General features: G+C 37.0%; 1 protein-coding gene across 4 annotated transcripts in view; it reads left to right on the top strand.

The window, feature by feature from the left end:
• Positions 1–17,500, top strand: part of pigg (phosphatidylinositol glycan anchor biosynthesis class G (EMM blood group)) — a 132,623-nt gene that overhangs the window by 49,142 nt on the left and 65,981 nt on the right. For all 4 annotated transcript variants that reach the window (XM_079629746.1, XM_079629748.1, XM_079629749.1 and 1 more), the window contains one exon: positions 15,380–15,597. In XM_079629746.1, the coding sequence (XP_079485872.1) occupies positions 15,380–15,597 (218 nt within the window). The remainder of the gene's footprint in view (positions 1–15,379; positions 15,598–17,500) is intronic.

Here is a 17,500-nt window from a genome sequence, read left to right as displayed (position 1 = left end):
CTGTCTAACTAGTGTAACTTCACAGTAAGATTAAAAGCTAAATGTATCTTAGAGCAAAAGTGTGTTGTTGATCTTGAGGGGTTTCGCTGACTGAGGACGTCCACACAGTTTAATCCAAAGACGACACTTGTCAGGATTTGACTTCGGTTTTGGGAAGGGATAAAACGGACCCCCCCTCCAACCTCTCTGGGAAACGCGTATCTGTGTTACAAACGCCCCAGGCACAACGGTTAGCCATATTTCTGATAAAACTACGACGGTAATAGCCTGCCGAGACCAAACATATGAGACGCCGGTGTAAAAGTCAATGGAGCGCTGTGAGAAAGTGTTGGACCGCTGTGGAGCTCGTTCTCGGCTGCGCTGTGATTGGTCAATCTACATTCTAGGGCGTGGCTTAGCCAACGGCGAATTAGTTCCTAAAAAACAGTACTGAAATCGTTCCTAGTTCCTGCGGTGCGACCGCCACTCATGAAGCTAATGCATCCAGCAGCATTCACACTGAGCCATGGCCAAGCACACTAGGGTTGGCTACTATCTAGGGCTTGTTGTTGGCTCTGTGCTTTCAGTCCGGTTCGGTTTTGTGTTGCCTTTTTGCTGCTTGAGTAACAAGCTCACGAAACGCTGTCAGTAACCCGACATAAGAGCTCGGGGTTTGAGTACACAGGCATGACTGGGCCTTCAGAGCACTTTAAATCCATAGAAATACAGAATTTATACCCTTTAGCTCAAGCCGTGTGTGTGTGTGTGTGTGTGTGTGTGTGTGTGCTGTAACGGTTTGCTTGTATTTTCTCTCTGCTGGATATCTGGCCTCCCACAAACATCCATCTCTGGCTCATTCACTTCTCACATCTTACATGAGTTTCAGTGACTTATGAGGTGTGAGTGTGTTTATTCACTGTTATGGTGTTTGATGATGCTGTCTGCTGACATTTTCACTTGAATATGTCCTAATATAAAGTCTTGATGTGTTTTCAGGCTCGACTAGAACAGGTTTTCCTGCTTGAATGTTGATTATGTTCCTGATATTCTCCATTGTTGCGGCTCCTCTCTTCCCAGTCTGTCAGTAACGCTCTGTTCACTTCCTGTCTCTATGAAGCCCCTCCTTCTGAAAAGCACACTGTGCTCTGATTGGTCGGCTGGATCAGTGTGTTGTGATTGGTCGAGCGATTCGAGTGTGTTTGGGAAATGTCCCGCCCCTTCCCGTAACCGGCAGTTTAACACACTACTAATTAGGGATTTTAACCGATGACCGTTTGACCGATGGTTGACCGTATCAACGTTAACCGATCAAAGTTGTCGGTAGTCGGTAAAAAAAAAAAAAAAGTGATCTCTAAATTACACTATTATAGACAGTGGACTAAACACTACAGTTGGCTGTCTCATTCCAATATCTTTTTGTGTGAAGTGAACAAATCCCTCACACTAAATTTTTCATAACTCACCTGTTTGTACTTTATAAACCAATAAAAACATTTGTCGCGAGGTCACAGCGCTTGGGTTCGCGCGCTCACAAGGTTTGCGAACATTAAAGGCTACAGGCTAACACACTCGAGGTTAGAGCCAGCGCAGACGACAGGAGGAAAAGAAAAGTAGTGTGTGGGACCATTTCACCAAACAGAATGACAGATGTAAGTTTCAACTTGTGTGATACTACAGCGCTTAAATACAGTAGTAGCACATCATCTATGATGTATCACCTGAAAACGCGACACCCGCAAGGCTCTTCGGCTGAGAACGGTAGCCAAAGTCAACCTACCGTGTCATTTCAAATGAGCTTCTAACGCTAGACAAGCACCTTTATTTTCAGCGCGATCACCTTGTATCCAAACCATTCCGAAACTAAGGAGCCATTTGTCCTCCGATTACATACAAGCTCCTCGGCGATGCGTTTGCGGGACTCCTGTTTCGCGCTGTAGGGGATTTTAACAAAGTGACGTGAGTGGAAGGGCGGCGCCGTGTGTGTGTGTGCGTGTGTGTGTGTGTGTGTGTGTGTGTGTGAGCGGGAGGCAGATGCGACAGAGTTGTGAAATTGCAGGCGCGGCTCGAAATGGCTGTTATTTCAAATAGCGTAGCATATATTAAACTAATCGGTTAACTGGTTTCAACCGGCTAATGAGGCTTGGTGGTCGGTCAAGAAATTTTTGTAGTTTTCGTCATCACTACTACTAACTAACTCAACCAGGCCCCGCCCCTTTATTCTGCGCATTAATTATTATAATGAGGAATATTGTGACGTGTTCGTTCCCGGAAGAAACTGGAGACTACAATGGAGGCGTTTCAGGAGTTCAGAAACACTGACACTGATATAGAGAAGAACTGGAGCTTTACATGATCAACATCAACATTACACACCGGAGAAAGATGAACGTGTAATAATTGTTTGATTGACGTACAGTTTCAACCACCATTATTTTTCCTGTGCATTTAGCAACGGCTTTATCTAAATGTGTTGCTACCACAAAAAAAGATTGGCATGAAAAAAAAACATTAACATAAGTGCACAGCAAAGTGTGTCTGACGCTTCCCTCCGGATCAGGATCCGCTTTCATGCCGGGAAGAGAACGCTAAGCGTGTTTTCCTCACAGCTCGTGTGTTTGAAGGAGAATGTGAAGAAAATATGATCTGCTTTTATATAAATACTGTTTATAAATGTGTAGTAAAGCCGGCAGTCTACTTTTCAAATTACTTTTTTATACATTCATATTGTTCCTGTATGTATCAAACTTAAACAACATTTCAATTTTTGGGTAATAAATTACTCATTATTTATATATTAGAGTACTTGAGTACACAATAAATGAAATCTATGGTACCGATCAAAAGTTTAGAATTAAGGATTTATTTAATTTTATAATTAATTAATTTTATTACATTGCATTTTTATTATAAATTAGTTTCATTATTAATTAATTTATAGCATTGCATTGCACTAATTTTATGATTAATACATTTTTATAATGCATTGATTGTGTATTACATTGCATACATTTTATTATTAATTAATTTATTGCATTGCATTGCATTAATTTTATACTTCATTGGTTTTATTGCATTGCATTAATTTTATCATTAATTAATTTTATAATTGATTAATTATATTACAATGCATTACTTTGATTATTAATTCATTTTATAATTGATTAATTGTTGTATTACATTGCATTAATTTTATTATTAATTAATTTATTGCATTGCATTATATTCATTTTATTGTTAATTAATTTGGTACTTCATTGATTTTATTGCATTGCATTAAAGTGTGTATGTCAGGTTAAATTTTTAATTTTGATTAACACAAAATAGTGAGGGGAAATACACGTTTGACAAGTTGATGTATTGTTTTGTATGTTTTTCGATTCCTAAAGGCAGAATATAAGATGAAAAAGTTCGTTATTTTCAGTCCTCCCTTAAAACCATAGACAGTATGCTTAAAACTGCTCCTCATTCCAAACGAATCGTTTGACGTCATAACAGGGAGACGTCTCCCCAGCTCGCTGAGCTGTGTTGATAATTGCACGAGTGATAGAGCGAGAGAATTAGTGATTAGGACATTTATTTAGTTATTTAGTTAGTTATTTAAGTTAGGTCGTTAGTATACGCAGGCGTATTTTCACGATGGTGAATTACTGCGTTTGTGCTGGGTGCAAAAACACCGTTAAAACCGGTCACAGAGTTCACTGTGTTCCGTGCCTGGGTCAACTTTGTTCGGACCAAACGCGCTGACTTCAGTGCTGCTTCGGTATCCAAGACTTCGGTCATTTGCAGCGCCCATTTCACTGAGAAGGACTACGCGGTTGGAGATCTCATGAGTTATAAAATGGGATTTAAAACCCGAGTGAGACTGGCAGCTGATGCGGTGCCTACGGTGTATGCTACTGTAGTAGAAGCACGTCGATCGCGCCCGCGTCTCTCTCTCACACACACACACGCACGCACGCACGCACGCACACACACACACCAACCAACATATTCCAGCATTGCAATATTGACATCGATCGCAGCCTGTTCATTGCCACGGAGCTTCAGAGCTAAGGCGGAGCTACAGATTAGGTGTCCCTAAATAACCCGCGTATCTAACAGTAGTTCCGCATTAATTAATTTGCACGCGAGTTTAATTTTATTTTTTTATATACTGTGTATTCTCCGTGTATATTCATGCACTGAACCGTGACACCCGTACCGTTTCGGTTCAATATGAATACATACCGTTATGCCTATACTTACCAGACACCTGACCGGACACTGGTTCTTCTTCACACCAGATATTTATGTTTCTTTGATATGAATTATTTACATTTCTGTTTGGCTCCTCATCTGTCTCCCGCCTGGGAGGCTCAAAATTGTATGGCTGTGGGCCATCGTATAGGTTTGAGGGGGATTTTGCATCTCCTCAGACTCAAAACTCTCCATACTTGAATAGAACTTTGTTGGCACGTCTCCCTCGTATGACGTCACAGCTCAGCTGCGTTTTAAAAATATGATCTTGACAGAAATGGCTATAAAGCTTATTGTAGGGCAGTTACAGTAATAATTTTAATGATAATTACATTTTCACTCAGACATCTAAACCTTATTTAATATATCTAAAAAAAAAATTTAACCTGACATACACACTTTAATTGTATTATTAATTAATTTTATAATTGTATTACATTGCATTAATTGTATTATTAATTAATTTTATAATTGTATTACATTGCATTAATTGTATTATTTATTAATTTTATAATTGTATTACATTGCATTAATTGTATTATTAATTAATTTGATTGCATTGCACACAGCACTATGACTCCTGAAAATTGTGTTAAAGGAACACAAATTAAGATATTTTTGATATTTTAAGATATTAAATCTGAGAGCTGGCTCACTCCTCCATAGGCTTCTATTGTAATTGAAACTTTTAATCAAAAATATCTTAATTTGTGTTTCTGAAGAAGAAGGAAAGTCTGACGGGGATCAACACGAGCGAGAGTCATTACTGACCGAGTTTACATCTCTGGCTGAACTAACCCTTTAAAGCAGCCAATCAGATCACAGCTGCCGACTCTTGTCACGTTTGTCTTTAATATGCATCCGACATCATATTTCTGCTCTTTCTCCTGAGCGGAAGTGAAGCTTCGGGAGCGAGTGCAGGATGAGATCTGATTGATGAGGACGACAAACTGCGCCACCCACTTTCGTCCTTCCATTTTCTGAAGGAAATTCAAAACGTATGCGATTATTAGAGGTCAGCTCTCACGTTTCTGTGACGTACAGGCAAATATGAGCTCGCTTCACCCACTGCCTCTCTCTCACTGTGGAGATTCTCCATCATGCTTTTGCAGCCTAATGAAGCACTTAATTAAATTGCGGATGAATTATTGTGATTAGGAGGAGAATCGCTCATCAGCTTCTCTGAGCACATTGACCTGAGAGCGAGACGTTGAGGCTTTCTCCAGATAACACTTTTCCCACGGTTACACACTCCAGATCTGTGTGTGTGTGTGTGTGTGTGTGTGAAGCCATGTGAATTGTATTCTAATGTTCTGTATTGCATGCAATATAAAGTATATATGGATGCTATAATAGTATTCAATAATATTTATATTTTTTATGACATATTTCATAATAATGCAGAAGGTCATCACTCTTAATGATTGCTTTTGGTTCATTCGTTATGCTGTTCAAGGTCGAGCTCGTTGCATGATGTGTATTTGGCAAACATAGGAGATGATCTGTGTGTCTCGTTCACTGCACAGAACACACACTGCAGAATACAGAAATAGCCTGATAGTGTGTGTCGTTCCAAACCCTCAGAGGATTCTCCTCCTGTACCGTTTTCAGCACTTTCACCCAGGATGCATTGTGAACCGCATTATTAAGCACATCCTGAGCTTGCCTACACACACACACACACACACACACACACACACACACACACACACACACACACACACACACACGTATGCATGCACGCGCACACGCACTCACACACACATGCACTCACACACACACACACACACACACACACACACACACACACACACACACACACACACACACACACACACACACACACACACACACACACACACAAAATCATGACCGGTCATGGTTTATATTATCGATGGTTGGTGTCACTCCAGAGAACTCGTTAGTAGATAGTGTTATGTTGTATTGCGTAATTAAAACAATTAATTAAAAACAACCCAATAAATTGAATAAACATCTTACCTTTGAGGATTTAAGCCCAGTTTAAACCCAAACCAGTTTAAACCCAAACCAGTTTAAACCTACTCTAAGAGGTGATTCATGAACATTTATAAGAAGTTTACGTTTTTAAGAAGATTTCATCTCTTTGTAAGTTTTGAAGAAAAAAACTAAATTCTTCCATTCTTAAATATTCTTAATATCTTAAGAACTATTTTTGGAAATACAAAATATTTTCAATTTGTTCTCTTAAAAATTAAGTTCTCTTTCTTCTTTAAAGAATGCAGTCCTTGGATCTATAATGTCTCCGACGGTCTGTCCGTCTCTCGTGTTTTCTCTCTGATTTCCCGCAGTAAATGCTCACGAATGATCCGTGTTATTCCGGCCTCAGGGAGAGGCTGATCCCGGCGGACGCCGTTAACTCTGATCAATGCTGAGAATTAAGCTTTCGTTATTAAACAGACGCCGCCGAGTCTGAGAGGAACAAGTGTTTTCTGAATCAGTGTTTCTCATCGCTGGAACGCTTCTACTCAAACCAGGAATTATTCAGACACCAGATATCATATTTTTCCACTATAGTTCATTAAAGGGGTGGTTGATTGCGATTTCACTTTTTTCATTTTAAATAGTGTGTAATGTTGCTGTTGGTGCATGAACAGTATCTGCAAAGTTGCTGTGCTGAAAGTTCAACGTAAGCAGAGATATCGTCTTTTTAAAAATCAGGAAGTTTAATGCCTACAAAAACGACTCGAATGGGACTACAACGAGATACTTCCCGGGTTTTATACGTAGCTAACCCATACATTTACATCAACCCTCCCTCCGGAATATGCAAAAAATGGGGCGTGGCCATACTTCTGCGGCTTTGTGGAAGAGGAAGAATTATAGTGGAGAGCTGTAGCCATGCCGTCGAAAGTGTGTTATTTTCACGCAGCTGTCAGGTCTTCTGTGTTCGGGCTTCCTATGGACGCTGTAGTTCGTCAACAATGGCTACAATTTCTGTTTTATTATGTTCCTGAAAATTACAATCGTAGCTCTATGTGCTGCGCATTTTACGGAAGACAGCTTCCAGAATCTCCACGAATTCAATGCCGGATTAAACAAGAAACTGTTACTAAAACATGAAGCAGTTCCAACTTTAAACGCAGAGGCAGCCGTTGTTGGGCCACAACCTGTAAGTAAGACTTAATAATTTTAAATGTTTGCATGTATAATTTCAGACGTAATGTTTTAGTTTTATCAGGGACGTAAACAAATGCCAGCGCTCGCGTTATAGTCACTTATAGTGCTATTTCGTGTGTCTATGACAAATGCGTACAAACATTTTGAACCTGCAATTTGTAATTATGTACTAATTTTGTAAATGTATTTTCCATGTATACTTTATGAAGTAATTTTTCGATTTGATCAAGAACGTAAACGAATGCCAAAGCTGTTTGTTTATAGTAACTTAGCCAGTTAGTTCGATGCTATTTTGTGTGTAAGACAAACGTGTATAAAGTAAAAAATAATAATGTAATCGCAACAGCAAACTTCAGCTGCGGTGTTACTCAGTCATTTATTCAGTTATATTAAATGTTTAATCAGGAGAAACCCGTATCTCAAAAGCTAACAAGTGTCAGCAGTGGCATTTTCAAGTAACAGCGTATCGAAATTATTATATAATAATAGTAGAATAGAATAATAATAATAAATCAAATGTACCATTCAGAAACGTTTTGTAAGAGCCGTGTTTGGGGAGGTTCTGCTTGACTCTCTTCATTGCCGCTTTCTGGGTCTGATTCTGGCTCAAACTGTACGGCAGTATAGAAACCATTATTTACATTTGACCGGAGCACATGCGACTTTCGCCCGTAAAGGTGATGGGCGTGAAGTTTCCGGACGACGTGCACTGCGCAGTTTAGCCAATTACAACACACCTGCCCAACTAACCAATCTGAGCCCATGCCTGTGTCTGAGGGAGTGGTTTCATAGAATCAGGAAGTCAACCGGTCGTTCAAATGACAGAGGAGAAAGCGGCTTACAATAAAGGTCAAATTTATGAAAAATAAGGCTTAAAAAAAAAAAAAAACGAAGACATGTTATATTGCACCCCATAAATACAATCATGCAAAAAAAAAAAAAGCAGTAAACCACCCCTTTAATGTAAGTGAGGAGAGCAGAATAAAGTAAAGTGTGACATATTATACCCAGATATTCTTCATACAGTGACTACCAGTAAAACTGATCGGGACACTTTGATCTGATCCTGTTTTCTTCAGTGTGTGTCTGTAACTGCTAATGCTCTTTTCACACACACACTGAACACACTGAAGCATTGCTTGGTCACTGGACGAGCTAAACTGGTATTATCTAATTGTGTAGTTAAATTTACCAGCTGACAGATATTCATCATAATTCATGTGTGAGACAGTCTAACAGAAGTGTGTGTGTGAGAGACAGTCTAACAGAAGATGGACAAAACCTGTCAAATATCAACTCATATTTTATTATAGTTTTAATGTGAGAAATGTTGAAGGAGTCTGAATAAATGTAGGTTTGACTGTACAGGAGAAACTGGAAAAATTAGAATATGGTGCAAAAGTTCATTTATTTCAGTAATTCAACTTTAAAAGGTGAAACTAATATATTATATAGACTCATTACATGCAAAGTGAGATATTTCAAGCCTTTATTTGTTATAATTTTGATGATTATGGCACTTTGATTTTCACATCGATTTTTCGATTAATCGATTTTTAAAATGTGGTCGATTCAAAATCCGCCAAAAATCTTTTTTTTTCATATTTATTTACCTATCACCCAAAAGCCAGTATTAGTTTTCCTCCACTGTTCATAGGCTTGCAGTCTCCATGTGACAGCGAATGCTGTGAGATTTTATGTATGTTTTCTCTTAAACATAAAATAACCTGATCCTGATTGATCACGGCATGCGACTGTTCTGTACAGGTTTGTGGCTCGATTTCTTTTTATTAATTAACCACTTGTAAACTTATGTTCACCGTTTTTTTTAATAAATTTAGGATTTGTATTAAATCTTTATTCATTGAGTCGAATTTAGAATCGAATTCAGAGCTTGCGAATCGATACCCAGCCCTAAATGAGTCTATATAATATATTAGTTTCACCTTTTAAGTTGAATTACTGAAATAAATGAACTTTTTGCACGTGTTTCGAGTGTCTCGTGTGTGTGTGTGTGTGTGTGTGTGTGTGTGTGTGTGTGTGTGTGTGTGTCTCACAGCTGCAATATGCATGACTTTGAGCTGAGACTGTGGAAATAACTCACTGTCATAACACTGTGTAATATTTGACATGGATTCATGGGCTAATTCAGCATAATCATTTAATTGATTAATCACGGTCTCGCTTATTTGTGTTATGACAATAGATGAACGTTCCAGCAAAGTGAATTCCTCCACGAGAGATTGATGTGAGACGCCTCCGATGCTCTGCTTTACCCGCTAACGCTCAGTAATGACTCATTCATCACGGTGTTTCCCCGGGTTAACATGATCTCCGTGTGTCTGTAGGGTACACACACTCACACACACACACACACAGGACGATTAACATGCTTTATAGATGAACCAAGACATTTCACATGCACTATTCTAATCATGTGATAGTGTATAAAACCACATGCTATGGTAAATATATATTGCCAAAAGTTCTCCTGGACCACAAAATGGGTCACATGGGTCAATTTTGTGAAATTGAGATTATACATCACATGAAAGCTGAATAAATAATCTCTCCATTGATGTGTGGTGTGTTAGGATAGGACAATATTTGGTCGAGACACAACTATTGAAAATCTGGAATCTGAGGAGCAAAAAAATGTAAACATTGAGAAAATCTCCTTTAAAGTTGTGCATTTATGTTCACGATTGTGCTGCATTCACTCACAAAAATACATGTTTTATATATTTACGGTAGGACATTTACTAAATATCTTCATGGAACATGATCTTAATATCCTCATGATTTTTGGCATAAAAGGCATATCTTTAATTAAAGTACTTAAAGGTGCTTAAAATGCTTAAAGTACCTGATATGTTTTGAAATTTAAGTCCTGGAAAACCCTTACAAACAGACATGTTTATGAAAAGATACTTTAATTTTTGAAAGACAATATATGTGACCCTGGATCACAAAACCAGTGATTTTGAATATAAAATTCATATTCAGTGATAAAAAAATAAAATAAAAAAAAGTTTTTCCTTTAATCCTCTCTTGTCTGGCTTATGCTACTCTGAGCAATGCCTGAACTGTGTATTTTGAGCACTTCTTGCGTTGTTTTTGCCTCTTCACGATGACTCGCTTGCTGTAGTCCTCAAGTGAAAGTCGCTTTGGATAAAAGCGTCTGCTAAATGACTAAATGTGAATGTAAACCCAGTCTGGAGCCGCACGGGTATATCTGTGGCAATAGCAACTATACATTGTACGGGTCAAAATTATCCATTTTTCTTTTATGCCAAAAATCATGAGGATATTAAGATCATGTTCCATGAAGATATTTAGTAAATGTCCTGCCGTAAATATATAAAACATGTATTTTTGTGAGTGAATGCAGCACAATCGTGAACATAAATGCACAACTTTAAAGGAGATTTTCTCAATGTTTACATTTTTTTGCTCCTCAGATTCCAGATTTTCAATAGTTGTGTCTCGACCAAATATTGTCCTATCCTAACACACCACACATCAGTGGAGAGATTATTTATTCAGCTTTCAGATGATGTATACATCTCAATTCCGTCGATAAAACAATCTTTTCACACAAAATGAAGCTGCATCCAGTCTAATATACTGTAGATCCATTTCGAATGGCTATATGAGTGTGATATTGCTCATAAATTCCCGAGTATATGATACAGATTTAATTTTTCAGGTCAATCATATATTTGGGGCCTGTCTTGGACCTCAAAAAGATTACTAATGCTAGGTATAAATATGCAATTCGTTATGTTAGCAAATACGAGCAAGTCATGAGAGCAGATTCTTTGGCTGAAAAGCTACTTTGTAATAATACCACTGACTTTTGGAGGGAGGTAAGAGCTCTAAATAAGGTTAATACTCTGTTACCATGCACTATGGAGGGAGTTTCTGGAGCCGATAATATATTGGAGTTGTGGAGGCAACATTACTCTGCTTTATTTAATTGCGTCAATAGTGATCCTTATAAAGTGGGCAATATTGCCAAAAGAGACATATTGGGAATCACAACTCATGAGGTTCATCAAGCAATTTCTCAGTTATCTGATAATAAAGCAAGTGGCTCAGATCAAATCATAGCAGAGCACCTTAAGTATGCAAGCCCAAAGGTTGCAGCCCTTCTTGCTTTTTGCTTTAATGGCTTTATGACCCATGGAATGTTACCAGACTCGATGTTAGCCGTTACTCTTGTGCCTGTCATTAAAGACAAGGCTGGCAAGGTTGGAAGCGTAGAGAATTATAGGCCAATCGCACTAGCCAGTGTGTTATCTAAAGTTTTAGAGAGGATTTTATTACATCGTTTGAGTGAGTATATTGATACTACAGACAACCAGTTTGGCTTTAAGGCTAAACATGGTACTGATTTGTGTATATATGCCTTGAAAGAAGTAGTTGAAGTATACAGGAGGCAAAACTCCTCTGTTCTAATTGGTTTTATAGACGCCTCTAAAGCTTTTGACCGAGTCAATCATCGGAAGTTGTTTCTGAAAATGAAACTAAGGGGCGTGCCTGACAGCATGATAAGAATCTTGGCATACTGGTATGCCAACCAGAGTATGCAGGTCAGATGGGGTAATAGAGTCTCTCCTCCGTTTAGTGTTGGTAATGGAGTAAGACAAGGGGGGTTACTCTCCCCGGCCCTTTTCAACCTGTATATGAATGACTTATCAGAACAACTAAGAGGCGGCAAAACTGGTTGTATGATTGGTAACGCTTTAATAAATCATTTTATGTATGCCGATGATCTGGCTATTGTTTCCCCTAGCAGTGCTGGATTTCAACAGTTGCTGAATATATGTTCTGATTATGGGCTCAAATATGACGTGCAGTATAATGCTAAGAAGAGTGTTGTCATGATATGCAGAACAAAAGGGGATAAAGACCTCAGCTTTCCAGTTTTTTTTATCTGGCAGGCAAAGTGCTAGGTGTTTGTAATAAAACAAAATACCTGGGGCACTTCCTCACAGATCAATTGTCTGATGATGATGACATGTATAGGCAGTGTCGTATGCTTTATGCTCAAGCTAACATGTTAGCAAGAAAATTCTATATGTGTTCAGACAATGTTAAGATAAGGCTCTTTCAAGCCTACTGTACTCCACTCTACACTGCCCCATTGTGGGCCAAGTTTAAAAAGACAACCATACATAAGCTTCAGGTGGCTTATAATGACTGTATGCGAATATTGCTTCAAAAAACTAGGTGGTGTAGTGCAAGTGAATTATTTTGTAAAGCAAGAGTCAACACTTTCCAGGCTTTGTTGAGAAATCTGATGTACAAATTTATTGGTCGACTGGATGGTTCTCAGAATGGTATTATTAAGTTACTGGTAAATCCTAGTGAAAGTGTTGTGCGATACCAGTCACAGCTGTGGAAGCACTGGTATAACTGTCTTTTATAATTGGTAATTGTTTGGTTGTTGTTGTGTTGTTGTTGTGTTTTTTTTTTTTTTTTTTTTTAATAGTTCTCTAATGGACCTTGAGTCTGTCAATAAAAGTTGATGATGATGATGATGATTTGAATATGAGTTTGAATAAGGGAAGCGATATCTTTGTCATAGTGTCCTCTCAATGGTTAAAGTTTCCACAGTCCTTGCATCCGCCGCACTTTATTTCTTGTTTTGTTGGTTTATTTTTGTTTATCCATTTTTAGAATTTGAAAGATAATAAAGATATTGTTTGATAAGTGAGATCTCTGATTGAAGTCCTTGAACACCAAAAAACTAGTGCTTGAAAACATGTGACCGTGTCTGTATTACTAACAACCCATCGCACTACAGATTAAGAGTCACTTTTTTTAGCTGCCATGCTAATTAATATTGAATTTTAAGGTTATTAATTTAGCATCCATTAGTAATTTAGCATCCATTCGTATCTTAAGCTAATTTGGCTTGTTATTAATACATTTTTTTGTGCATGCAATCAGGCTTATTGTATTTAGATATCATTTTAAGTGCAAGCTGCTTTTTTGCATGTTATACAAGTATGCAAATCGAGATGTGTTCATGGACATGCATTAGTATCTTTAAGTAATTTGGCTGTTGTAATAGAAGTAATTTATTTAGTGCATGCAAACAGTTTGCATTTAAAAGGCTTAATGGATAAAGATGCCGGTTTAAGTGGATGCTATACATTAAGAATGCAGACCACGCATGCTTGGCCACTTCAATGCCAGCCGGTGTTTGCTGTACATACTTAATGTGTGTCCTTGTGTTACTGTGGCTCAGGACACACAAGGCGATTTTTTTATTTTTTATATCTGTCATTAATGTATAGATATGTTAGATATTGTCCTATCCTAATAAACCACATATCAATGGAAAGATTATTTATTCAGCTTTCAGATTATTTATACATCTCAATTTCAAAAAATGGACCCATGTGACTGGTTTTGTGGTCCAGGGTCACATTTATTCTTAAATAATTTAAAACAAAATTTTTAAATCATAGGTGGTAGATGAAGCAAGAGAGTTGTGGATCATAAATATATGTGAAGAAATGTGAAAGATTCCCAGGTTGTGTGTGGTTTATTGCTGGTGCAATATGGCTGCCGTCGCATCATCATCTGTAAAAGCACTTTGAGTACAAGAACTAATTAATTAATTAATTTACATACTGTCCTTGTGATTTTATACACATTTTATATACATATCTGATATGCACTACTAATTTTAGTGTAATCTAGGACAGATAGTATATTATGGAAGCTTATTTTCACCACAAAATAATGTTTTTAAAGATAATTGTGACTTTTTATCTCACAATTTTGTGTTATAAAGTCAGAATTGTGAGATAAAAATTCATTATTTGGAGTTTATAACTTTTATGACTTTATAACACACAATTCTGGAAAAAGTCAGAATAATATTATATAAAGCCACAGCTTGCAAAATCATGATATGGTAATTATATACCGTTTATGCCAAGTGTTCAAATGGTGTTATATTATAACTTACTTTTTATATATATATATATATATATATATATATATATATATATATATATATATATATATATATATATATATATATATATATATATATTTATATGTCTAAAATGGTCATTTTTATTTTGCTGCTTACAGTTTTGCTAAATCATAGATGTATTTTTATGCATTTAATTAAAGCACTTGAACTGGTAATTGCTGAAACCCTTTTATCAGGATTTTTGTGTTATTTAATTAAATAATTTTTATTTAATTTAGCAGTAGAAAAATCATGTAGAGTATTTCAATTCAGTCACTTGGGTTCTGATTTCTCTCTCTCTCTCTCTCTCTCTCTCTCTCTCTCTCTCTCTCTCTCTCTCTCTCTCTCTCTCTCTCTCTCTCTCTCTCTCTCTCCCCCTCTCTCTCCCCCTCTCTCTCTCTCTCTCTCCCCCTCTCTCTCACACACACACATACACACACACTCTCTCTCTCTCTCTCACACACACACACACACACACACACACACACACACACACACACACACACACACACTCTCTCTCTCTCTCTCTCTCTCTCTCTCTCTCTCTCTCTCTCTCTCTCTCTCTCTCAATTTTTGGTTTTGAATATTGTAAAAAAAAAGAAGAGGAAAGGACTGTTGTTAAACTTCATTTTAGGACAAGCAAAAATGGCTACATATGTTAGTAGAAGATATAAGGTTCTTTATGATTCAAATTGTGTAGTTGAATTGTGTTTCAAAAGGCTTATAAAAGCAAGAGTAAGGCATGATTTTATTTTTTATTTATCTATGAAGAATGTGGAAAAGTTTGAAGACATTTGGAGTGTAGAAAAATTGCTGTGTTGGGTTGATAATGATGTGTTGTCTTTTGCCAAGATTATAGGATAATCTAATGAAGGTTTTTGTAATGGTTTTGTAGAATATTGTATTTAATAAACGTGTTATAAAATTCAAAAAAAAATTCTCTCTCTCTCTCTCTCTCTCTCTCTCTCTCTCTCTCTCTCTCTCTCTCTCTCTCTCTCTCTCTCTCAGAGGACGGTTACGAGCAGTTTCGTGTGGCGGAGAAGGCTCACGGCAGCTGGATGAAGCTCTACATGGACGGGAACACCTCGGAGGTCCTGAGCAACATGGGGAAGAAGGTCCTGAAGCAGTATCTGGAGGCCCTGAAGGCCATGAGCTCGGCGCTGAGCAGACAGCTGGGCAACTACGACATGTACTCCATGATCATGGGCATGATCCTCATCCTGCAGGTCAGAGCCGCTCCATCCTGACAACAACACGCCACGCTTCATCTCTAGCGGTGTAACACTCACGCCACGCTTCACTACACACTGCACACACACATGTGACCCTGGACACAAACCCAGTCTGGAGCCGCACGGGTATATCTGTGGCAATAGCAACTATACATTATATGGGTCAAAATTATCATTTTTCTTTTATGCCAAAAATCATGAGGATATTAAGATCATGTTCCATGAAGATATTTAGTAAAAGTCCTACCGTAAATATATAAAACATGTATTTCTGTGAGTGAATGCAGCACAATCGTGAACATAAATGCACAACTTTAAAGGAGATTTTCTCAATGTTTAGATTTTTTTGCTCCTCAGATTCCAGATTTTCAATAGTTGTGTCTCGACCAAATATTGTCCTATCCTAACAAACCACACATCAGTGGAGAGATTATTTATTCAGCTTTCATGTGATGTATAATCTCAATTTCAACAAATTGACCCATGTGACTGGTTCTGTGGTCCAGGGTCACATATGATAAAAGGTTAACCATTTTTTTTTACTGTTGATTAAAATGCTGAATTTGATATTTAATTGTGTGTGTAAATGAATAGTCTTGGACACGCTGCTGGAAACCCAAAGCACAGGACAATAGAGACTCCAGAATAACAATATTCATGATTCTGAAGATGAAAATACAGAATTATTCTAGACGAATATACTTGATCTCTGTCACTGACTAGATATATTTAAAAAAATGTCGGACACTTTTTACTGGTAACATCAGACATTATCAGGACGCACAAATATCCATTATTATACATTATATTCAACATTATCTACAGTAGTTTAATGCAGTACTGACACTTTTTGCCAACATTTTAAGTGAACTATACACAATACATACATATTGTTGCATTCTTGTATTGCGTGACACGATATATTGTGACATATTCAGTTCATGTTGAGGCGAGGCTGGATTTGCATTATTTCCTGTCTGGTTTTTGTTGATGTAAAATGGAGTATGCGTCGACTCATCTTTAGTGCAGCTGTGGTGATTATATTCTCATCTATACTCAGAAGGTTATGGCAGATCTATCACATGTATTCTTACCGGAAACTAAAGCATTTAACACTTCGTAGATCTCATTTCCTGGTGCAGAGGTTTGGATTTGGAAGGTGTGTGTGTGTTACTGTGTTACGTGTCGCTTACAGAGTACATGTGAAAACAGTTTTAGCTGGTGATAAGAAATTAATTATTTAGCCAGTTAAATGTCTATTTATATATCTATATATCTGCAATATCTATGTATATATCTATATCATATATATATATATATATATATATATATATATATATATATATATATATTAGGGCATTTTGAGTAAAATAAATAACAAAGTTCAAAGTAAAATATAGAGTAAAATTTTTCTTCCTCTCACCAAGACTGCATTAATTTGATCAAAAATACAGTAATATTATTACAATTTAAAATGTATGTTTTATATGAAAATATCTAGTAAAGTGTAATTTATTCCTGTGATCAAAGCATCATTACTCCAGTCTTCAGTGTCACATGATCCTTCAGAAATCACTATAATATGATGATCTGATGCTCAAGACACATTTATGATTATTATCAGTGTTGTTATTTACATGTTTATTTCAGGATTCTTTGATGAATAGAAAGTTCAAAAGAACAGCATTTATTTAAAATATAATCTTTTGTAACATTATAAATATCTTTACTGTAGCTTTTGATCAATTTAATTCATCCTTGATGAATAAAAGTATTGATTTCTTTTATTTCTTTCCCCCAAATTTTTTTATACAAATTCTTACTGACCCCAAACTTTTGAACGGTTGTGTTTAATGTTACAAAAGCTTTAATTTCAGATAAATGCTGTTCTTTTGAA

Source organism: Phoxinus phoxinus (assembly GCF_949152265.1).
Source record: "Phoxinus phoxinus genome assembly, chromosome: 12".
NCBI lineage: Eukaryota > Metazoa > Chordata > Actinopteri > Cypriniformes > Leuciscidae > Phoxinus > Phoxinus phoxinus.
This window is presented reverse-complemented; position numbering and strand designations above follow the sequence as displayed.